Here is a 25,309-nt window from a genome sequence, read left to right as displayed (position 1 = left end):
GTTAAAGTAATTTTCCACAGTCCCTTTCCTCTGTCTGCTTCTCACAAACATTTCCCCAGTCCCCTGCAAATGAGAATGACTTTGCAGGACAAATTGGCCAAGGCTTTGCACTAAATTTTTGGCAGTGCCTATAAAGCATGTGTGCCTTTGGTGAGTTTTCAGTGAGAAAAGCAAAACAGAAAAATAGTTGTTTGTTTTTTTTTTTTTATGGGAAAGTTACAGGAAAGAATTCACTCTAATACTCAGAAACTACTAAATGTGGAGGATCATGCATCAGGTGTTTTTTTAAATTATATTTCATATGCACATTTATCCTAGTCATATGTCCTTGTGCTTTTGATAGGAACACACCCCACCACATTTCACTGCATTCCAAAGATGGAATACCATTCCAAGAAATAATTCAAATTAAAACATTTCAGGAGGTGGTGATTCCATTCTGACCCCCAAAATTGTGCCAATGGTTAATTACCCTTGCTGACTAAACATTTCTTAATTGCAATTTGATTTTGCTTAGCTTCGATTGCAGGCACTGAATCTTATTATACCTTCTGTTAGATTAAAGAGCCCTCTGAGCATTTGTAATCCTGACCCATGCAGGCACTGATCAAATCACTTCTTCAGCCTCTCTTTGATAAAGTAAATCAATTGAGAGCTTCTGAAGTCTCATTAGGGCAGGCTGCTCGGGGCTCCGGTTCCTTCCTAGAACAATCTCCAATTTTCCACAGTTCTATTTGTGCAGCTGTAAATAAGGCAGGTATTCTGCATGTGGCTGGGAACATGCTGTTGATGACAGGATTGCTTCTAATATCAGCAGCTTGTGACAGCAAAGGGTGTTGCAGCTTGTTTGTTAACCCTTTTCAGTGCCACTCTTACTCCTCATATTAAGATGTTTGCCAGCTCGGATGTTTTGATTCTGGCATTTTCATGATCCCCCATCCCTGGAAGTGTCCAAGGCCAGGTTGGGCAGGGCTTGGAGCAGCCTGGTCTAGTGGGAAATGTCCCTGCCCATGGCAGAGGGTGGAAGGAGATGAGCTTTAAAGCTCCTTCCAACCCAAACCATTCTATAATCAGCTTGAGAGTTCACCTAACACCCTGACATTTTGTAGAAGACAGTAAATTAGTGATTCCCTGTCTCTTACACAACTTGGCTGATTGGGAAATTCTTCAGGCCTCTCAGCTCATGTGTTTAGTGTGAAACTGCAGACAAGCAAATGTAATAATGCTGACCTCACATATTCTCAAATTCTCCCTGCCTATGAAATGGTGCTTTTTGTGAATGTCTTTGCTGGGGAAATAATCATGAACTTGCTGAAATCAACCCTGAGGTCTTATTGTGCCAAGAAGTAACAGAGTCCAGCACACAGAGAGGAGCTGGAGCAGGGGTCACTTCAGTGGAATCTTCCCCCATCTGATGAGCAGCCTTGACAGTGAGTTATTGCTGCTTGCCTGCTGCTGCACCACCTCGTGTTCTGTACTTCTGTGCTTCTCAGACAAGTAAAATAAATATGTTTGCCTCCACAGAAAAACTGATGAACTTCTCCATAAATGTCACAGATAAGATGAAGAGCAGCTGAGAAATTAGATTGCCAGTCTGGAAGTGGCTCTGTATGATCAGAGCCCTGTGCCACATCCCAGTAAGGCTGCTGGGAGGAGTCCTGCTCACCCAGAGCACCTTTAGGGATTAAAGCTTTAGATGCTTTTATAGAGATCATTTGTTTTGCAAACATAGTTAGACTGAGAAATGGATATCTGGGCACGGAGTATGATGTTGTGTCCTGACCAGAAAACTCAGCCATGCCTTTCACAACTAACAGCAAAGCTTCACTCCTGTGTCATCTTCTACACTGCAGAAGCTTCTCTCCAAACTTTTGCTTTAAGGTCCACAAATTCCTCCTGTGACTAAAATGACAGGGCTATCATATCTGCTTATTTTTTTTATTCTCTTAGCCTTGGCAAGTGATAAGATGCGATACGACACCCTTTGCACAAAATAAATTATGTTTGGAGTGGTGTTTGTGATGGATTTAATTACACACAGAGCCAGTCTCGCCACACTAGAGCAAAGGCTGTCAATTCTTTGACATCTTCCGAGGGTGACTAGAGCATGGCTAATACCTCTTCCCTCTACACCAGGGATATGGTGCAAGATGAAAAATAATTTGCTTTTTTGTGTGTGTCAAGGCTTTATTATATGATAAATACCTAGCTCTAATATTCTATCTACAATACCAGCAGTGGTATGGCAAACTGAAGGCAAAACACCATTTATCTAATGATATCAACTGAGCTCTGAAAAGGCACATTCCTTAACAAAGCCTTCTGACAGCAGGCTTGACAGAGCACAGAGGATGCACCTTTCATTTCAAAGGCATGAAGAAGCCACATGTCCATAATTTTTTTAAAAAGTAAGTATTTTTTATCTAGATTTTAGAACTTTGTAAGAATTGCTTGGTTAACACCAAGCATAAGAGTATTCTAAGCTTATAAGAGCATTCTAATAAGATATTAAAGTATTCTAATATTATAAGTGTATTCTAGCAGAAGAGTATTGTAATCTTATAAAAAACTACTACATACATTTTCTTCATCAGGTAACCTAGAAGAAAATGTCAAAGATGCAAAGAAGATGCTTTGGTGAGGTGGGCAATGATTTGGGATTATTTGGTAGAAATGTAAATGTGAAGCTCTTTGGATGTGTGGAGCTTACCAAGCCAAATCTCTCTTTGCCTCCTTGGTGAAAAGAGCCTGCCAGACCAACCCACCTTCCACAGACATTCACTTACAACTGGAAAGTAACTGGAAACTTCAAAACAGCACATGAAACCACAAGCCACTAAAGACTGGAAGAGAGGGGTTTCCAGTTCTGCAGGCAGGAAGAAATGTAAGAGAAATTCAGCTCAAGGCCCAGCCTGCAAAGGTCTGAACCTTTGGTGCTCACTCTGCTCCTGACAAACCCCAGCACAGAGAAATGCTGGGAAAACCTCTCCCACAGCTCCTCATTAGAGGCTGACTTGGCCTGGAAGGTTTCTGATGCAACTGAGCAGGTCAAGCCATGGAATTTTTGAGCATCCATTGCATAAAAATCACTCATCCCCCAGTAAAAATTCAGTTGACAGAGGCACCTGCTAAAGCAGCAATGCTGGCCCCTTAACATCTTTGAGTTATTCAAAATAGGCTGGGGGTGTACACACAGCAGACTGATTGGGGTGGGAAAAAAAGCTACAGAAGTCTAAAATCCATGGAAAATTTCTATGGCTTTCTAAGCACAGCCAGTTTTTTGTCTGAGACCTTGTGTCAGAGAGCTCTCTCTGCTTGTTCTGCCCATCTGCAGGCACTGAAATCCCTGCCCTGTCTGGAGGGTGGTGACTCTTGTGAGGATCCTCATGAGCAGCTGGAAGAAGAACAAGGCTCAATGTCCTTTCCTGCTGCCAGGAGATGCCAAGGGAAGGACATGCTGGCTCCCCTGCAGAGATCCCCTGATGAGATCTCCTGAACATCTTCAAGAGCTACTGGACATGAATCTTTCCCCCAAAATAATCCCTAAAGTTGTGCTACCTCATCTTCAAGTGAAAATCTACCTCGTGTATTTTTTAGTGTTAGATATTCCTTTCTCTAGTGAAGATGTTGGAGCAAAACATTTAAAATGCAGAGTTGTCCACAACTGGAAGAGAAAATGGCTTCACAAAAAACATTAATAAAAAAGCATTAATCAGGAATTGAGATAGAGGCAAATCCCAAATCTCCTGTATCTTACATGTCACAGCCAAGCCTAGGGAGCCATGCAATACTGCAAATATAGAACATTTATTAGCAGAAAGCATAATAGATGGGAACAAACAGTACTGAATTGCAGGTACAGATATTGGTAGTGGTATGACTAATCCCTTTTCAAGATATGTTTTTCTTCCCTGGGAATTAATATTAATAAACATCAAAAATTAAACTTCTTTTGCTCATACAGCAACATCTAACATCTGATGGATTTGTCTGAGAAACCAGAATGCCAAGGTTATAATTTGTCTGCAAGTCACAAGATAGAAATTTCTCCAATGTAAGGGGCTGTTTCACAGGCTGTTAAATGCAGGTGGAACTGGGACAGTGACCAGTCTGTGTAATTCATGTCTTAAAAGTGCTCTGTACTTAACTTCCCATGTGTAAAACAGGGATATCAATCCTTACACAGATATAGTGCTTAGTAGAAATTTGAAATATTTTTGAATACATAAGTACAAGGCTGGTTAGATTCCTATTTCCTCTTTTTCATCTATAAAATTTGGAGTTTTAGAAGTTTTGTGGGCTTTGCTGCAGCAGGAGAAGCACAGAGGGAGCCTGTTCATTGCTTCTTGAGCTTCAGAGTAGCAAGAGTGCAGTTCACACCTTAATCCTGTCAGGGCAGAGGGGGGAAAACAGCTCCCCAAAGAATGGCCAGGTTTTCCCAGATGCCAGACTGAGAGAGTTTGAGATCTTCCCTCAAACTGCAGGTCAGGGCCTTGTTTCTAAAGTACAGCCAGAAGAGAAACCTGCCTTTAGGCTTTTCTGTTGATGACACTGAGCCTCTGGGAAATGAGAGCAAACCTTCTGGGAAATGGACACCTTTCCTTCCCCACTCCATTCAGAGGCCTCATTCCTCGTCATCAGCATTTTGGCAGGCAGCAGGATGGATGTGTGTGTTGTGGCAGCCCCTCCAAGCCTCTGTGACAAGTGACAACCAAGGAACAGCCACTGGTTGTCATTTCCTCCTGGTCTAACTGTGGCCCTTCCCCATGTTCTGAGTGATGTTTGAAGCAGTCACAGTAGATTACTGTGTCTGGAAGGAACATTTTTTGTGGATAATCCAAAATTATAAATCCCACCGGCTAGATTCTGATCAGCCACACATCATCTTTCTGCTCCACAGAGGAAGAATTCATAAATCAGAGAATCAGAGAGTTTTGGGTGAGAAGGGAACTCAAAGACCATCCAGTACCACCCCTTACCAGGGGCAGGGACACCTTCCACTACCCCAGGGTGCTCCAAGCCCTGTCCAGCCTGGCTTTGGACATTCCCAGGGATGCAGGGGCAGCCACAGCTGCTCTGGGCACCTGTGCCAGGGCCTCAGCACCCTCACAGGGCAGAATTCCTTTCTTATAGATATCTTATAGAGCCACAGAACAGCCTCTGCCTCTCAGGACCTTTGTTATCCTCTCAAATCCATACCTGACTGCCTGAAAGATTTAGCATTTAACTCAGCATACACAGAACCAGGTGGAGCCACTTCCCAAAACCCATCCAGGAATTTCTCCAAATAACCTTTATCCATGCAACTTCACCCAAAACTGCAGGCTCCCACCCACTGCAGACATGCAAATCCTCACTTAAATTTGCAACCCTTGAGGCAGGCCCAGCTGAGTCTCACACACAGCACAGGGGCGTGGTTTTAAATGGAAACAGGATAATTCAGAGTAGATACAAAGAAGAAACTGTCTATAAAAAGGTACAGGTGGCCCAGAGGGGTGGAAGATGCCCCATGCTTGGAAACATTCCAGGTGAGGTTGGATGGGGCTCTGAGCAATCTGGTCTATAGGAAAATGCTCCTGCCCATGGCCCAGAGAGCTTTTAAAGATCCCTTCCAACCCAAACCATTCTGTGGCTCTGTGTCAGCTGCACAGGCACAACCAGCTGCAGGAGTCAGAACCAAGCCCAAGGCAAGGCAGCACATGGGAAAGGGGCCCAGAGCCCCAAATCTCATGGACAAAAAAAAAAACAACATATGTCACCATGGTATTTTCTGAAAAATCCCTTTGCCAGGATTTCATCTCCTGGAAAGATGAGAAGCCTGAGCTTCTCCATGTTTTGCTGCTCTGGAATGTGGTCTGGAGATTGTTTATCCAAACATGTGAATTGTTTTTAAGTACTGACCAATCAAGGTCCAGCTGTGTCAGACTCTGAGGAGTCACGGGTTTTTATTATTCATTCTTGTTAAGCTTTCTGATGTATCCTATCTCTTTCTTTAGTATAGTTTTAGTACAGCATAATATACCATACCATACCATAACATAATATAATATACCTTGTTCTCAGCCTTCTGAGAACATTGAGTCAATTCTCATCTCTCACCTCGTCCTGGGGATCCTCACAAACACCACAAAGATATCCTCCAAAAAATGACTAAACCTTAATTTCTGAATTTTTCTTTCGTTTGAAAGCAACTAACAGCAATAACAAAACACGAATGAAACAAAAGTTTTCTGATGAACCCACGAGCACAGGATTAATTCTGATTTTGGAAGCCAAACACTTCAGAGGGTTGTTTTCATGCCACAGAGAGTGTTTTTGCTCTCCAGCTCAGCCCAGCACACCATACCTGTCCTCTTACCTAACAGCGTGGTCGATGGGACGGTGTCTGATGAAACTTTGAGATGGAATTCCGTTCACCCACACGACAGGGATTCAATGGAAATCAACAGAGGATCAACAGGAAAAGAAAAGTTACAGAAAATGAAAACAAGGTTAGCTGTGTCTCACACTCAGAAGCCTCGGTCTGTTACAGGTTATATTGGGTAACGTACAAAAGCAAAGAAAATTTAGGAATGAAAGAAAAGTCTGGCACTAGTACCTGAGTAGTAGGAATTCAACATAGATTTGCTCTGAAGGGTTTTGCTTTGGACAGAAAATGAACAAGGAGAGGGTGATGCTAGGTAGGAAAGACATAAGGAAAAGACTTTAGACATATATTAAGAGAGAGAAAGAGAACAGGGAGAATGTTCCTCAAAGAACACAGTAATATGGGATATATAAAGCTTATCAAAATGAATTATATTTTTCATTTCAACATGCATATTACATTTATTACATTGTCATCATGATGGATTTTCTTTAATATAAGCACTCCAGACCCCAAATATAGGATTATAGTTACTGTAAATCAATGTGTTCCTAAATAGGATACACACAGAGCTACATTCATAGGTCTATATTCTAAATGTTCTTTTTTTTTTTTAAACCAAAGGAGCAAACTTAGGGTTTTGTCTCTAAGAGGAAATTCCTCAAAAATTACCCCCAAAATACAAACTACAGAGAATAAGGATGGACAGTAAAATAAACCTACTCAAACACAATGTACCACAAAATACACAGGTGGGGTAGCAATTTTTTGGTTAAAACATTACAACATTACAAGGGACTTGTTCTTCAACCCAGGACTGTTCATAGCAAATCCTATAATCCCTTCCCCTGTGAGCTGGGTTCTGTCAGCAGGACAAGCATCCTTGCCTTCTCCCATTACAGCATTAACTTTCTCTGGACAAGAATCTACAAATTTACATATTAATCAAATATTTTTTAAAAGGAGGAAGGGCTCAACATCTTCGTGGTAGATTCTTGTCTTGATAGTAAATTTATGAGGCTGGTTTACACCTACAGGAGCAAACATGCACATTCTTATGGTAATCCATCACTTTTTGAAGGCATATTCTTTTGTTATCACTCTGCATTCACTCTCAGAGTTACAGGCATTTATATATCTCCTCCTCAGAATGTTGGGAAACAAGCTAATACAAATCTCAGTACATCAGAAAGATGACAACAGATAACACAGGAAAAACTATTCCATAGCCCAACAGAAGTAGATAAAACTCAGTGTACATCAAAGTAATTTCAGAAGCAATTTTTTGTAGCTATGGAACAAACACTACTCAAAAAATTCAAGTTATTCTATGGGGACACCCAACGAAGTCACTGGTCTAGGGAGGTCCATAAAGTCAGAATTACCTCCTGAGCAGTTTATAATCATCTAGCTCATGAACTCACTCCCATTCTGCATTCTCACACCTTATTTTCAGACCTACATGACTTGGAAACACATGAACACAACCAAACTCCTCACACTTTGGTCTGCTGGAGCTCTGCCCCAGCTGCCTAAAGTCACAAAGCTCCTCTGCTCTGGGGCCTCTTGCACTTGTCAGCCTAAATCAGACACTTCTCTCACCACACTTAGGGCATGGCCACGTTTCAGAGAACATCAAATAAGATCTAAAGAGAGCAATTGGTTTGCCCAGTGTCACAGGGCAAGGCCACACTCAGGGCATGGGGCAGGACTCCAGTTTTTCTGGAATTTGGGAGTATAAAGGAACTCATAGGGCCATGCTGCCCTTCCAGAGCTGCTGAGGATGAATTTCCAGATAAACACCTCATGTCAGTGAGTTTGATTAAAGATGTTACCAACTGAGGTTTATGACATGAATTGTGTTTGTGACATGGGGCTGTGACTTTTAAATTCAGATTTAAAAAGAGGGGAAAAAATTCCAAACAAACCCAAACAAAACCAAGAAAAAACCCAACCCAAAACCAAAACAAATTAAAAACCAAACAAAAAACCTAAACCAAAACAAAAATCCCCCAAAACCCACCAATACAAGAGAAGTTTCTTAAAACTTTGGAGAACTTGTTTCTGAAATCAGTCAGGTTGTATAATGAGATGTATACACAGGGCTGCTTTCTAACTAGCATTTCTCACAGGCACTTGGGTCTGTAATCAAAGGAAACACGTCCAGAGAGGATTTCACATCAGGGTAGAGATTAAGACTTCATTAAAAATTCTCTTTGTGCTCCCTGGAGTGGCACGTGAGGCCACACAGATCCCTCCAGTCATGCAGAGTGGTGAAGGCTCCTTCCTATTCTGAAAATTATTCTTTAATTTTTATAATATTTCCTAAACTAGCAAACCCCACAAAAATCCCATGGAAGCCAGTAAAAAGGAATTTAATACATTTTCCTTTTATGCCTTCGATAAAATGTGGGTTTGTCTTTTATTTCTAAATCATTTTAAGTTTTTTTTTTTACTAAAGGGAGCATCTCATGTCCACAACCCTACAAGTCCTTCGACAGCATTTAGCAGGTCACCTAATTATGAATTAAAATTATCCACGGGGCAGGAATAAGAACTTCACCTTGCTGTGCTTGTCTTTTGTGAAGACCTTTACATCTCACTGAGCATAAAATCATGGAGCACTGTGGAAAGGTCAGAATTTTGATGGTTCTTGGTATAAATGGATCCCTTAAACCCTGAGTGCCACTTGCCTACACATCCCTCTCACGTTCTTGTTCTCATAAGTGAAATCACACTGACTTGGTAACTCATGGTAGTGGTTCCTCCTGCAGAACTCAGTTCCCCCACTTCCAGAATGCTCTGCCTGAAGCATTAAAAGCCCTCCTTCACCTGTGTCCCTCCTGCAGGGTGTCTGCAGAGCTGTCTCCCCCCAAAATGGGATGTCACACAGGTAAAGCGCACCTTCACAAATCAGTCTCCAGCAAAACTGGCTGCATTTTAATGGGTGAAACCCTCAGAATCCAACAGCTCCTGCCAGAACCCCTGCAAGGATGTCAGGATGGCTCTGCTGGGGACAGGGAATTCTCCTGGACAAGGCTGGTCCATGGCAGTTCCTTTGTGCAGAGCACATCAATGCATCCCTGCTGAGCTGATCCACTGCTGCCCATCCCCTCTCCGCCACACTGCCCGTGGTTCCTGTGTGATCACAACCCCCTGCACACCTTTCTGGTCAGTGCAGACACTGGGGGACAAATTTAGGCCCACTCTCTTTCCCATTTCCCACCTTGTTTCATAATAACCCTGCCCTGAGCCAGTGTCTCCAGGTGCCTGTGCTGCTTCCCAACATTCCTGCACTCCAGGGAGCTGCTCAGCCACTGCCAGGGCCAGCACCTGCCTTTCATGGAGCTGGGATATATTGATATCTTCAAAAAAACCCAAGATATTTGAGAAATGACCAACTCTGGTTGTTCATAATCCCCAGGTGAAAGCAGATGAGCTGGAACAGCCACAGACCATTCTATGTTTTACCAAACACCTTCTCTGGTTCTGTGGAGTGTCAGAGACAGCAGAGCTGAGTCCAAAAAATCTCTTTGATTTCAACACCTGTATGTATCAGCGAGAATCCTGCCAGGATAACAACTAACACTGCAGAATGGAAAGAGGGATCAGGGGCTTTGCTTCAGGCCAGGGAAGATAAATGCTCAATTCTCTTCCTCTTTTCAGCAAGACCTGAGGTCTTGATGCCTCAACAGAAAACAAGGAGCTGATAAGAAGGAGGGCAGCTGTTCATTTTTTATCTCCCTCATGGTGCAGAGCATCAGGCAGCACCTTTGAAAGTGGGATTTTTAAATCTAATTGATTTAGAAAATAGTCCTGTGTGGTGGGAGGGCAGGGAGATGGGATAAGCAACAGCAGGGGGATGGACAGGACTCATCCAGGAGCAGACCAGGGGCCAACTGGAGAGAGCATGGGAAAAGAAAAGCTTCTGTAGGCACTCACTGAATTTGTTCTGTCTGAAAAGTTATCAGAATTCTTGTGACAGAAAGTAAAAGCTGGAGGCAAGGACACAAGCCCTGCAAGGACATTGTATTCTGCAGGTAAACTTGCCTGCAAGTCATTCAGTGACTGAGGGATCCTACTTAGCAAATTGTCTTGTTCTGTTTGATTGCTTTTGTGGGCTGGCAAGGTGATCCTGGCATTGAAAACACTCTGCTTCTCTTGGTGGGCTCTTCCTCCAAAAGGAGAGGGGCCTTTCCTCATCCCAGCTGCAGCCAGCTCAGGGCAGGACAGAGAAGGTGACTGCCCATCATGGGGTGCTGTAAATGCTATTTACTGTTGGCAGGCAAAAAAACAATTTAAGAAGGAATCTGACTGCTGCTTAAGACTGTTGATTTCAACAGCTCTGGTGGATAAACCCTGTAAAACTCTATTAGTTAGCAGGAAGGTTAAGAAATAATCCTATTATGTTATTCCAAAGTAGGCCTGTATAGAACCCACAAGTATTAAACTCCATTAAGGCAATTTATTTTATTTTTATTTTATTTTTCTTTTCAAGGAATGCTTTTAGTCATAAAATTCCTGTATCAGCATGTGCACACTACTGCACAGAACTTACCTCCAACACCTCAGCATCCTGGACTTGGCAGTAAAAAATTTGGAGAAATCATGAAGGTTTATTGATAATTCTTTCTCATAGATATAAAGAGGAAAAAAATAAAAAGAATCCACCCATGACTGACTCAGGTTATAGGGGAAGGCAGCGATAAAATCTGCAGAGATGTCAGACAAGTAAAGATCTAACTGATTAAAAAAATTGAAAACCTGGAGTGCTGTTTCTTTACAAAATTTGATACATCGTATTTTCTACAGTCGCCACTTCAAGCAAATGACTCAGCTGTTTTAATTAGTCTGTCAAAAAAACAAGGGTGGGGGGGAAAAGATGAGGTCACATTTCAAACTTGTCTCTTTTCTAATTTTCTGGTTGGTAAAAGAATCCCCAAACTTTCAGAAGCCCAAATTCTGAGGGAAGTGTTCAACACTTGATTTCCCCACACACTCCAGCCGAGCTGCCTCTGCTCTTTGGGGGATGGCTGATACAACACTGCTGCTCTCCTGGCCTTCAGAGACATGAACCCCACTGAAATCTTGCTGCCTCCTTAGGATAGAGCTACCAGCACCTGAGAAAATTAGATCTTGACTGAAGTCAATCTAATATCAGAGAGAAGTGTTCCCTGCCAGCCTTGGCTGCCCCAGACCCCTATTTCTCCATCTCACGGGTGCGCTACACAAAGTGGCAGTAGCAGCACGTGCAGATGGAATTTGACATGACCTGCAGAGAGGGAAAGGGAGAATTCACTCAACCTGTCCTGCTCAGGTTCAGATTACAAGGGGAGGTTTCAATGATAAACCACATTTTCTATCATGAGCACTTCCATTTTAGTTATCAGGGGAAAAAACCCTTCACTAAAGATGCTTAATAAAGAGTTTTAGTACACACTTGAGTTTCAGAGCTGTCCCTTGTCCAAACTAACAGGCTGAGTGTCAAAAGAAGGAGTGACATGCCCATAGTGTCTAAGTTTAAATTTATTTAATATGAAAAACGTTTACAAATCCACCATGCAATCCACCATGCACTCAACCTGGATCTAGTGAGGCTAAAGTAGGACTTGGTGCTGCTTTACCCACAAAACTCTTATAGCTACAGAGGTCTGAGTGGTTTACAAATGTTAACTAAGATCAGTTTTACTGAACCCATGTGAAGAATAAACCGAGGACACAGACAAAGGAAGAAATGCTGTCTTTCCATTCCAGTTCTCTAGCCAGGAGGCCAGGCCTTCTTTCATAACAATCTCATACAGAAAATGTTTTTTCATCCCACAAGTCAACTAAGGGATTTGACTCTTCTACTCACAAAGGAAAAGTATTTCTAAACAACAAATAAACACGTGCCTCTTATTCTGATGCAGTTATTAGAACAAGCTTTATAAATTATTCTCAGTAGATTTGGACCCACAGGAATGTTCTCCACCTGTCTGACAGTGACACCAGGGGCAGTATCAGAGACATTCCAGCATTCTAAGGAGCTTTTGCAACCATCTCTATCACTGCCATTCCTAACTCCTCAACACTGTGCCCAAAGGAATAGGTCCTTTTAAGAATCCAGAGCTCTCCAAGGGGGTCATATCCATTGCAAGCAAGTTAAACTTACTGAATCCATTAACATCTTGGCAGCTGGAAGAAAAAGCTTCTTCATTGTGAACAGCACTGAGTTTGGTGGAGGTCTTGTCAGAAGTAGCCACAGGACCCATCTCCCTCTGCGTGCTGGTCTGAGTCTCCTTCTGCTTCTTGGCTAGCTTCCTTTGGGTGGTTTGGAGAGGGGAGAAAGCAAGGTCAGTTTGCTCTCGTTAAAAGCAAAGCAATGGCAAAATATTTTGACAAAATCACCCCACCTGGTGAGACATGCAAGGCATGTGACAAACCGCACGCCAGGAGACCCCGCGGGTTTTTAACGCAATTTCCAGAGAGCGAGGAATATCACGATACCAGCCTGGAGCTCTCCCTCCCCGTCACTCATCTGGCACAAACCTGCATCACCCCAGCAGTGGGAGTGCTACCTCAGCCTCAGAGAGGGTGCAATAGCTCCAAACCCTGGAGCAGGTGCCTTGGAGAGGGCGGAACAGGTCCAGCCCCCAGAGCGGGCGCTGCGCGCTCCGGGAGGAGCAGAGGGCTCAGGATGGGAGCACTGCTCGCTCCAGGGGACCAGGACATCTGCATCCATCCCATGGGATGCTCCTTGAGGGAGTGTGAGACCTGGCTCTGTGCCACCTGCGAGCTGGAGCAGAGTTCTGTCCTGTCCCCAAGCACAGCAGTGAGGGCAGCAGTCCTGACGCAGCCTGGAACTGCTCTGGGATGCCCAGCCAGGGAAGGGTGGGGCATGATGAATGTTGAAGTTGTTTCAGCAATGTCCAAATATGGCCCTGTTCTGGGAAAATGGGTCTTTGCTTGTTTTGAGGAGACAGCAAAAACTTTGTCAAAAGCAGCACGCCTGCTCTGAAAACGCTAACAAAGCTGAGAACATAAGAGGCTCCTCTTTTGCAAACACAGAGCATAATAAAATGGAGAGAAGCAGGAAAAGTGAGCTGCTAAGCTTCCACTGACATTTGACTGCCCTGTGCTTCATTCGTATCAGAAAGCAAAACCCTTTAAAAATGAATGTGTGACATTCTACAATCCACACCTTGAAAAAATATCACACAAATCCCTAGCACCAGCAAAGAACTTTGCTTACACCACTTCCCTAGATAAGAAAATAAAATAAAAGGGAGAAAAACAGATTACTGTAAGAAGGAGCTTTAGTTTTCTTTCTCTTCTCCAACTCAAAGAAGAAAAAAAAATCCTAACAACTAAATCATTTTGCAAAGAGGTTTTTCTTCTCTGAAACAACATGCTTATGGTAAGTACTACCCATCTTTCAAACTTAATTAGATTCCAAAAAAAAAGGTACTCCTTCCAACATAGTCTAACAGGCTCTATTTATGCCCAGAACATGTCAGAGTGGCATTTACAGGCAAGTTCAAGCACACAGCTGAGCCCCAGCCTCCAGGAGATGGGCAGCTTGGCCACTTATACTTGTTTGGAAAGAAGGGTCAAAGAGAGCTAAATCCTTTGCCTATGTCTGTGGGAAAAGCCTGTTTTAAAGAAAGATAATCCAGATCAGGAGAGCACAGATTTATGGAAAAAAAACTTGGATGTTTGCTGCAAACTTTTGAACAAACACATGTATCTCATCTGCTCAGCCAGTTAGGGTTCAGCCATTTACAATTGGTGGCTCCAGTCCAAGCCCAGAGCTGTTCAAATTGGGTCCATCATCCCAGGGGGCTCACTCAGATCTCCCCAAACCCCGTGGTGTATCCACTTGTGCAGACGAAGATGCAAAGAGGGGAGCAGTCCTTGAGTGATGAAGCAAAAAGCTGGTGTTTAATGATGTTAACAGCTTTGCTTCCAGTGTTCAGCAGCATTGGCACATCCAGATTTAGGAGCTGAGAGCTGCAGACATGGGAGCCCCTGCTTTTTTTCTGCTCTGGTACCTGGGGTAACTAAAATAGCCTTGAAGTGTTTTAACCCTGCCGTGTGGATCTTTTAATCCTGATGGTTTGCTAATCATGCATGCCTGTGTGAATTCCTTGGCAACAAGAATTCAAATCACTCGGTGGGAAACACTAATCCAAAATGCAGAAATCCTTAATAACAAGCACTCTGGACTGCTGGGGTGAGCCACTACAGACCATGACTCCAATGGTTGAAAATGGTGAGTCAAAAGGGGCGACTTCCTCATTAAGTTGAAATTAAATTATATGTGGCAATAATTATCTGTAAGTCCCCATTGCCTGGTATCTTTTCAGAAATGCCAACAAGCTACAAAGAGCAGGAATTGGCAAACTTGTTTTGTCTTTGAGTGAATGAGCAACAACATTTCTGCATGTCCTAGGCAGGAAAAAAATAACCCCAAACCCAAGCCCCTTAGTCCCCAAAGGCCTGCTTACAAAAGCCCTATGCAAAGGAGTTCTACCTGGTCCTGTAGAAGACAGAGAGGCCCCTAAAACATTGGCTTGAATGCCTAAAAAGAAAAGGTGACATGAGTTTAAAGTTCTCAATCTACCTCGCACACACAACCCAGGTCTGCATCTGAAAACTCCACAATTTTCTTTCCACAGCGCCTTATCAGTTTCCACCTTTCTCCCTCTCTGTTCCAAGAATGTAAAAATTCTCCATCTAAATTTAGAGGGAAAAGGAAGACAGATCTCTTTTGGGGATTTCAGAGCTAAGCTTGCCAGACACATCAAGGGGCTCTCAGTTTCTAAACGTGCCTTTTCTGCTGCCGTTCTGTGTCTGGAGAGAGTGGCAGCACAAGCCTATTTGGTCCTCACCATCATTATAATTCATAGAAAAGATTAGAAAATCAAATGACTAGCACTTTCCAGAATGTTAGGGATGTGACTTAAAACCCACAGCTAGGTAGAGGTTTATTTCCCAGCACGTCAAAAAAGCCTTTTGGAAATGGAAAAGCATTTATCTAGAAATGCTGTTCCCAAAAATAGGGCGCTCCAAGAGATCTCTGTGAATCACTGACAAGCCATGCTAGTGACATGGCTCCTGCTGTCCCCACTGCCCTGCACAGAGCCACTGCAACACCCCAACAAAGCTGCTCTGGGAGCATCAGTGTCAGTCATGGGGTGGCTGCATGCCCAGAGTGTCCCCAGCACAGCTGACACCCCTCATGGAGCAGACACTTCCCCACTCATGCAATATGCAGCTGAAAAGGGGAGGGAATGAAGGACCAGGCAGATATTGGGAGGAAGAGTCTGATACAATCGACACAGAATGTCAGGATGTGAATAAAATGATCTTAATGCTGGTTTACATCCAAGGGCAAGAGAAATGTGGCAAGAAGGAAGCAGGAGTCCATGGATGGAGTTTACTGGGTTGCTCTTTTCAGTTTGGAAATGAAAAGATGATGTTTGCAAGCATCATACACACACAGGAGGGATGAGACAGAAAGATGCTCAAAGCTGAGTGAAAAAATGAAACCAGCTGTATAATCAGGCAGTTGATGCTGACCCCACTAAAGCAAGGAGAAAAGCCATTAGCAGTGAACACAAGTAAGTGTGAATTTGAGGGGAAAAAAATGATGGAGATTTGATTTGGTTATTTTTTGAAACTTCTACTCATATCAGAGACTAGACGTAAAATCTGAAGCACTATATTAAAACTGTGGGAGTTCTACTTAAACACTCAAGGAATGCAAACTTGGTATCAAGCACAAACCATTTACTGCCACGGGCATTAATCAGGAAGCTCCAGCAATATTTTCTGTTAGAACTATCTGCAGGATCAGATTCCTGTTTCATGGAGGTTTGGATGACTGTCAGGGATTATTTTTTAAAAGCAGCTTCAAACTCTTCTCTAACTTTTTCTATCAATTCCACATGCATGAACATTAAATCTGTAACTGCCACTCCTGGAGAACTCTCACACATGTACGTTGATAGATTTAATTTTAGATGTTTCCAAGGATGGATTTTGTACACTGTGGCGTAGATTTGCATGCACAGGTAATTTAGACATTAGGTACATATCATGTAAGTTAAATGTGAAATTTCCTCCTACAGACACAAATTGCATATTGCCCTCATTTTCAATAAGCAATTTGAGAAAAGAAAAAAAAAATTAAAATTCCTTTTAGAAAATTGTGTGTAGCAAACTCCTAGGAGTACACCTGTAATTTGTGATGGAATCTGCTCCGATTCAAGGCAGGCAGTGATGAGCCATGCAAATCCCAGGGAGCACTGGTGAAACAGCAGATCTATTGGAAAGGATCTCCGTGCCCTAAACCTGTGGTAAATGACAAATCCAGTTTGGAAGAATGATTTCATGCTGGTTTGAAAGTAAGGGCATGGCACTGTAACTGGTGATCACTAACTGGGGGATCCTGTTGCTCTGACTGAGGATTGGAGAGGGCTCTGCTGCCAACGCTGCTCTTCAAATCAGACATGTGCCACAGGAGCTCACACAAAGGACACAAAAGGTAAAGCTGGAAACGTGATCTACAAGCAAAGGCCAAAGGAAATGTGAACCTTAAATCTAGAGAAGAGGAAATCAGATAGGGCTGATAGGTTTTTAGACATGAAGAGACACCAGAGGGGAGTTGTTCTCATGTCACAGACATGTTTTATGAAAAATCCTTTCCTTAGGATTTTTTCTCCTGAGAAGCTGAGAGGCCTCAGGAACAAAATGTAACCAATGGTTATCTGCTGCTGTGGAATGCAACAGGTGCATCTGGGATTGGTCTCATGTAGGTGTTTCTAATTAATGGCCAATCACAGCCCAGCTGTCCAGACTGTCTCAGTCAGTCACAAGCCTTTGTTATCATTCTTTTTCTATTCTTAGACAGCCTTCTGATGAAATCCTTTCATCTATTCTTTTAGTAGAGTTTTAATATAATATATACCATAAAATAACAAATCAGCCTGCTGAACCATGGAGTCAACATTCTCATCTCTTCCCTCATCCTCAGACCCCTGTGAACACCCTCACATTTTTGCTGCCTGCAGGGGCTGGGAAGCTCTGGGCAAGGCTGCTCATCCTAAACTGGGGGAGAGCTCCCTGCAGGAGGAGCTGCCCATCTCTGAGGCCAGGGGGGCAGGCAGGCAGGGAAATGCTGGTCCCTAGAGGGGTGTGAGCAGAGCCAGAGGAGCAGAGCTCGGGGCAGTGCTCTGTCACACACCTGCTCCATGCTCTGCATTAAATGTGCGCTTCCTCTCCTGCCCCTGCTGAACCTGCTTTTAACACCTGCTCTGCTGGAGCCAGGCTGTGGCAGGAGGAGAGGGAGCTGCTGTAGTAAAGGTGTAGTAAAGGTGTAGTGAAGAGCAAAGGCAAATGTCACAGAGCAAACTTCACAGGGCAGGAGAAAGTGAAGTAGAGATAAGTCAAAAGAATGCCCTGAGTGTTTTGCACTGTGGGTGTACAAGCACAGGCTCTTGAGAGTATGATCTAAGCTTCACTTGATCAAATTAATCACTGCTTGTGGGGGATTTATTTTTTAATATTTACTTTTTAGTTTTACTTACAACCAGACTTTAGACAAGCCAGGTGCACGTGGGAGCCATGCAGTGTTAGTCTCTGCTGGTACAGACACCCACAAACCCTGCCCTCTGCAAGGCTTAGGCTTGCAATCACCATACAGACACGTTCTAAATATCATCTCATCTACTTTCTGCATTTTGATATATTATTTTTTTAATTTGCTTTCATTAGACAAGCATAGCCACTGATTAATGATCCTGTTTTTCCATCATCTGATGAGAAAAGCACCTAATGAGAATGTTTCTTCTTAAAATCCTGATTTAGCAAGCTGACCTGTGCAGGCAGATCCCACCATCCATGGAAATACTTGGAGGTATTTATGAGTGAATCTGGTTCTACAGAGGTACACTTCTAAATAAAATAAAGGGATGTTTTTCTTTTCAAATGTCCCACAGATGGTGGCAATAAATTCAGCATAAATTTTGTTATCTAAAAAAAATCTAAGTATAAATTTAGCTTAATAACCTTTGCAATCTCTCCCATGAAAAGAAACTCCCAGCCAAAACCACCCAACAATTAAAACTGGTGTGAAATTCCAAGTGGGAGTTGAAGGGGCTTCCTACATCGCAATCATGTCCCTGGAACTCTGGGCAGTTCAGGGAAAAGGAAAACATCTTGGCCATTGAGTACCCTTTTCTAATAAATAACATCAAAGTGAGTGCTGGTAACACATACATGAATCTCTGTATTTCCAGAAATTCTTCCCTGGTCTCATATTGCTCTTGATTAAATTTCATTCTGCAGCCATTACCCAGCCCAGGAGAAAGAAACAAACCAAAACAAACAACCCACACACAGAAAACATTTCCATTTATTTTCCTGGTGAGCAAATAATAAAATCATGATTTGGATTGCTGCAGTTGAAAATACTGTTGCAAAAGAGGTGTCTGTCACTAGATGCAAGCCCTTCAGTAAACTGCATGAATTGCTGTCTGTGTTTTACAGCTTCAGCTGGGAATAAAACCAAACCAGACCTGGCTGGGCTGATATCTTACACTGCACATTAAACTTAAGTGCAGAGAGACAGCAGCAATTCTGTCCCTTCCTTAGACACCATTTGAGTTGATGTAAATACAGAGTAACTCCTCTAGAAAGGTTCAGGCATCACCCCAGGCACAGGCATGCAAGGAGTGCTCCAGGACAAGAACTCCTAATTTCATCTCTTTCTCCTCACAGGATCTCAACCCACAAGCAATCACCTTTGCTGATGGGTAAACTGAGGCACACAAGATCATGGTGACCCTGCACAAGTCAGGAATCAAGGCCTCCTGAGTTGTATTTCCACTTAAAGCATGTTAAAGATCTTTATGGCCTTCTCTTTCATCCTTTCCTATGTGATGGAGGAAGTTTTTAATCAAGTGTTGCTATACAAGAGTCCCATAACTATTTACCTAATAACAATGCATGCCCAAAATAGCTGCTCCTATAAGTGAATATTTTGGACTGGTCTCACCAGTCAGAGCTGCAGGTACTCAACCATCTCACAGAATCAGATTTTCCAGTCCTGACGTGCAGCAGAACACAAGAGTGGCTGAGGGCAGAACTCCAGTCTAGAGACTACCAAAATGCTGTGGCCTGTCTCTGAAAAGACCAGGTACCCCTCAAAAAAGTCTCTGTGACTTTAATAGAATTATCATTATAGAACTGTTTGGAATTTAATAGAATTATCATTATAGAATTATCATTACAGAGCTCTTTGGAAGAGTTAGGATAGGAGATTTTGGTCCCTAACAAGAAGAAATGCCTGTACAGAAGATGACAAAGGCTTAGGAGGAATTATCTGAAAGTAGACAAGAATTGCTCTAAGAAACACAGCTTTGAAGTCCAGAAACTGAAACCAAACATGAAGGGATACAGTCCATATGGTCACATTTAAAGATCTGCCAGCAGAACTATTTGGGAACCAGCTTTTCAATACTGGTAACTCATTCAACTGAATTTTGCTTCAGGACTAAATAATTCATGCAAGGTCATAGCATAGAAACCAATTCTTTTTTTAAAAAAAATCAGTATATAACCATATTGCTGCTGTTATTTCCACAACATTTCAAATAAACTGAAACCCAACCTCTCTGCTCATAAGAGTCCAGAGCAATTTGAATCAAGTTTGAATAAGAATTGCACAGTCCTTAGCAATTCCAATGAAACACCCTATTTCATGTGAAACTTGAGACATGAAACTCAGTAGAACTTCACTGTATGCTCTTTCATGGGCTCTCCTGCTTCCTTCCCTCCCTACTGGAACATCCCTTTTACCTTGATTGTTGCTCAAGGGGGAAAAAATCCAAAGCAGAGCTTGGTTTTCCCAGTGCAGGGAACAGACCAGATGTGAGCCAAGCAGGCAGAGCCTTGTGCATGTCACAGGCACATTTTATGGAAAATCCTTTCCTTAGGAGCTTTTCCTCCTGAGAAGCTGAGAGGCCTCAGGAACAAAATGTAACCAATGGTTATCTGCTGCTGTGGAATGCAACAGGTGGGTCTGGGATTGGTCTCATGTGGTTGTTTCTAATTAATGGCCAATCACAGCCCAGCTGGCTCAGACTCTCTGTCTGAGACACAAGCCTTTGTTATCATTCTTTCTTTTTCTATTCTTAGCTAGCCTTCTGATGAAATCCTTTCTTCTATTCTTTTAGTATAGTTTTAATATAATATATATCACAAAATAATAAATCAGCCTTCTGAAACATGGAGTCAAATCCTCATCTCTTCCCTCATCCTCAGACCCCTGAGAACATGGTCACAGGTGCTGGTAGTGCTCATGGTGAGGTCACTGCTGATGTGGTGCCTCCAGCTTGCAGAGCTGTCCCTGGGACATCACCAAAGCTCAGAGTCAGCTCTTGGCAGAGCATTTTGTGTGTGGTACTGGGCAGGAAAAGCTCTGTGAATTCTGCAAGCTGAATTCCAACCTCCAGTGGCTCCTGTGAACACTCAGCTTGCCTGATGGCACCTCTGCCTTTTCCCTGGTGTGATGTGCTGCATGGTGGGCATCTGCCTCATTAAACCTTATTAAAGCCCTTCCTTCTGCCTCTGCTGCAGCTCATTGCAACCCCAGGCTAGGGTGACCCTCCTGATGGTTTTCTTTTCACTTTTCTTGAGTCACTGCACTGCTCCCTGAGGAAAAAGGGTCTAGCACATTGACCCACAGCAAACAGACCCCTTAAGGACCCCTGTGCTTGCTCTGGCAGAACAATCCTCAGCTGACTGCTTAAAGCAAAGTCGTGCAGCTGTAAAATGGGTCACAGAGGGCTTGGAAGTTGATTCATCTTTTTAAACACACAGATCTCAAAATAAAATAAAGCAGGGAACATGCTGACCACATACTGCCTGTTGGAAAAAGACAGAATGATAATGGGAAACCTGGCATTGCATTTCTCAGGCAGTGATGCTACTGGTTGTAAGGACACCAAACAGTAAAACATGAGAAATGTGCAGAAGAGGAAAGGTTCTCTCAATAAATTCAAATAGCTCATAGCACCTTTGGGTGAGAAGCAGCCCCTTCTTTACACTTAGTTAACCTCCTCTTTAATCTGACTACTTGAGGTCAAATTCCATTCTGAGTGAACCAGTGGGAGGCCTAGAGGATATGGAGTTACTCTGCATTTACAATTACATTACTGGGCAAAGTCAAGACTCCTGATGGTGTCCTAAGGCTCCTCACATGCTTGGAAAGGGGGAAAGGTTCCTCTTTCAAGAGCTTCCTGACAGGTCATGGAGAAACAAAATCCCTCCAAGCAGTGGTGGGTAGGAATCCTCCTTTGCCCTGTTCTTTGGACATAAAGCAACTCATATGGAAATCAGCTCCAGTTAAATTGACAGCACATCAACCCTCTCATCCTGCTGACCTGCTGAAACCTTCCAGAAAAAAGCACCCAGATGAGACAAGGAGGAACTGCAGGGAGGGGCAAAGGAGGCAGATCCTGGAGCAGCAGACCAGGAGGGGCTGTCAGGGCTGGTGTGGCCCTCTGGACAGCTCAGTGGGTTTCAGAGCCCTGACAAGCCTGGCAGGTTCTGGGGAAAGGATTGGTGTCAGTGACAGAGCTGCTGCGAGAGCTGGAGAGGGCAGAGCTGCTCCTGTCCCCAGCAGCAGCTGCCTTCCCATCCCTGCCATTCCTCTGATGGCAGCACAGGCCTCAGCTCACTTCTCCAGGACTTTTTCCTCACATCATTGATCCAGCCCTCTCCTCCCCCAGCTCCTCAGACAACCATTAGCATGGCAGAAACAGCTTGGCCCTGATTGCTTCCCAGCCCTTCAATCTTTAGGCAACAGATGGCCCTGGAAGTACTGATGTGTGAAGCATTTTCATGTGCCTTAACAACTGCCTTAATTATGCAGCATTGTCATTAGGACTGGACAGGTGATTTAGATCTGAATATCTGAACCACTTCATCATCCAATGATCTAAACCAACACTCAGAACCTGGCAGCTCCAGGAACAGGGATGTTTGCTGGGATAATGGCAACTCCCAGTTGTCAGAAATCTTAAGGTTTTTAAAAAGCTCACATCCATGGCTGAGAAATTCCCAACAATCACGTTCAGGTGTGAATTTCCCTGAAGCGTGGCTACAAGCAACGGACAATTAAAAAGGTGCTCTGTATTTGTTTCATTAGCATTTACAGAATCATAGAATCATTTATGTTGGAAAAGATTTCCAAGGTCATCAAGTGCAACTGTTCTTCCAGCACTGCTGTGTCCATCCCTAAACCCTGTCCCCAAGTGCCACATCTACACAACTTTTAAATAAATGCCTCAGTGGTGACTCCATCACTTCCCTGGGCCACATGTTCTGGTGCTGGACAGCCCTTTTGGTGAAGAAATTTTTCCTGATATCCAATCTAAAGATGAATATCCAGTTTGAAGAGTTATAAACCATAACTGACATGTCTGTGGACATTCATATGTTTGCAGGCACAGCTACAGGTGCAGTGGGAAAATGGGGAAAACATAACAGCGTGCAACTGGGAAAATAAAACACATTCTGCTGGAAAGACAAGGATAAATGGAGAGGTAAAAAAAAAAATTAAAAAAAAAAAAGAAGAAAGAAAAAATAAAACAAAGCACAAAATTACCACAGGCTGAACATGCTCAAAAAACCTCATCTCCAGTCAAGTACTTACAAGTAATAGGAGTAGGAATATGCATTTCTTCTAAATATTGATGGCCAGTCAGATGAACAAAATATCCAAAAGGAGAAAAAGAGAAAAGCACATAATTAGATTTAGATGAACTCCAGGTTTCTTTTTCAATATACAAAGTATTTGTGCTGCTGTTTTCTGTACTGAGATCCTGTTGGCCTACACTTGTTTCAGGACATGTACATTGGTGAGGAACAAATAGAAACTGAACTGGAGACAGTTCACCATGAATAAATCCTCTCACCTTTAATTTCCTCACTTTATCATGTCAGTACCACGGGCAAATAGATTTAATTTTGCCTCTCAAGTGCTTTGATATTTTTGAAATGGAAAGAAAGATGTCAGAGCTATTAATACAAATAACAATAAATAGGGAAGTGACAATGTAAGAACGCCACAATTTTGGAATATTTAGACAATGAGCAAATTGTCTAATGATAAATCAAGCTTCATCAAACTCTAAAATGCAAATAGTTCATTAACAATTCAAGCATCACTCCATATTTATAGCTGAGCACTGGGGGCATGCATTAGCTTTCTGCATCACTGTGATTAAGCATTTTCTACCACAGTTTCTCAACAATTCATTTCACAACATTTTCAGCAGCACTACAAACTGAGCCTTGGCATTCAATTGTAGCTTAAGAAGTTATATTTACCCTTTCATAGCTGGAAAGGGGCCTCTCTGAAAAGACTGGCTCATGACAGACCTAGCCCAGGGTATTTAGAGATTTACCACCAGCCACAAGAAGCCACAGAAGCAGCAGCAGTGTCAAGACAGAGAAAATGAAACACAAACTTCAACTTATTGCACAGCTTTAAAATCCCATCCTTGAAGATCCTAGGATGACTAGGAATCACTTAGAAATACAAATGCAGCTGTCAAGTGTTCACTTTTATGGTTGCTCTGAACACAACTTCCAGAAGCACAGGGGGAACCAGGTTCAGCTCAGTCACTCTGCACAATCAACCTCTGCGCTGTGCACACGTGGGGTAAAGAGCTCATGAGGGTTAAACTGAAGTGCCATGGTTGTCCTGATGATGGCCCTTGCTAGAAACCTGCTCTTTTGGCCAGATTCCTGCTGCATGCCACATTATTGGGTTTCTGTGGTTGAGATGACCCCGAGGTGTCAGAAATTCTCTTTTTTCCCATCCCCGTGACTGAAGAAGTCAATATTCCTCAGCTCTGCTTTTCAAGGTTGTTTATTTTCTCTTATCTATCACATTCTTTCTCTGAGCTGCTGAGATCTGTCCAGCAGGTCAGGTTGTGGCACAGTCCCTGCCCTTGGGGTGCTGTTAACTTTTTATATTACAAACTACCTGTACTTTATTTACAATAATTTTCCAATACCTTTCACCTATGTTAGACAGTTTGTCTCTACTCTAAACCAATCCAAAAGTGCCACCATCACAGCAGAAGATGGAGGACAAGAAGAGGAAGGACAGGACACACCCAGATTCCTCCATCTTGACTCTTGAACCCCCATTCTAAAACCCCAGAATTCTACAGTTTCACCCTGTGACAAATTCACTGTCATTCTACTCAAACTCTTGTGGCTTGTAAATCCTCACACAAAGTTTGTAATTGTTTCCATGGGTTAAAATCAAAGGCACAGGGGTCTTTGAGTCTGTGCCAAGGTCTCTGAGCCCCTGCCAGGGTCTTGAGTCCTCCAGGGCAGCCAGAGGAATGTGCTGGGTCCTGGCACCACGTTATTTGAAGGGCACTGATTCCATGATGCACTCGGATGTATTTTAACTAAATGCTATTATCTCCTGAAGGCAGCAATTCTACAGGCCCTAGAAATGCACCAGTTAAGGTGCAATGATTGCCACTGAGCTTCCCTGTGAAAATCCAAATTCCACTCAGCCTCTAAGCAAAGGGAAACATGACCAAGATGTAGAAAATGAGAGCACAGGCAGCCAAACCCCTGAAATCCCCAAAATTTTTCCATTAAACCAAGCCCTGGGAGAGGCCAGGACCTGGGCTCACACAGCTCTATTGACTGGAAGTGTTCCCTTGAACATCCTGCTGTTCTTTCTGCTGCTCTCCTCTCTGGGCCACAGACATCTGGGATCCCACCAGACTCTCAGCCCTCATTAAAAAGCTGCACATCCCTCCAGGTTGCAGAGGAAAGCTCAGAAAGGTTTGCTCCATAAGGATAGAAAATAAAGGAAGACAAACAAAAGGAGGATTGTGTTTTGAAATTGGACATTTTGGCTCA

General features: G+C 43.1%; 1 protein-coding gene across 7 annotated transcripts in view; it reads right to left on the bottom strand.

Annotated features, from left to right (window-relative positions):
• PTPRT (protein tyrosine phosphatase receptor type T) overlaps window positions 1–25,309 on the bottom strand; it is a 484,991-nt gene that overhangs the window by 52,393 nt on the left and 407,289 nt on the right. The window contains exons 15-19 of one of the 7 annotated variants that reach the window (XM_066561514.1): window positions 23,070–23,099; window positions 14,880–14,927; window positions 12,519–12,667; window positions 6,599–6,676; window positions 6,359–6,394 (exon numbers count right to left, since the gene is read on the bottom strand). In XM_066561514.1, coding sequence (XP_066417611.1) covers window positions 6,359–6,394; window positions 6,599–6,676; window positions 12,519–12,667; window positions 14,880–14,927; window positions 23,070–23,099 — 341 coding nt within the window. The remainder of the gene's footprint in view (window positions 1–6,358; window positions 6,395–6,598; window positions 6,677–12,518; window positions 12,668–14,879; window positions 14,928–23,069; window positions 23,100–25,309) is intronic. The other 6 variants (XM_066561515.1, XM_066561518.1, XM_066561516.1 and 3 more) reach the window with 6 other exon arrangements.

Source organism: Molothrus aeneus, chromosome 17, assembly GCF_037042795.1.
Source record: "Molothrus aeneus isolate 106 chromosome 17, BPBGC_Maene_1.0, whole genome shotgun sequence".
Lineage (NCBI taxonomy): Eukaryota > Metazoa > Chordata > Aves > Passeriformes > Icteridae > Molothrus > Molothrus aeneus.
Note: the sequence above shows the minus strand (reverse complement) of the source record. Positions and strands in the feature narration are given on the sequence as shown.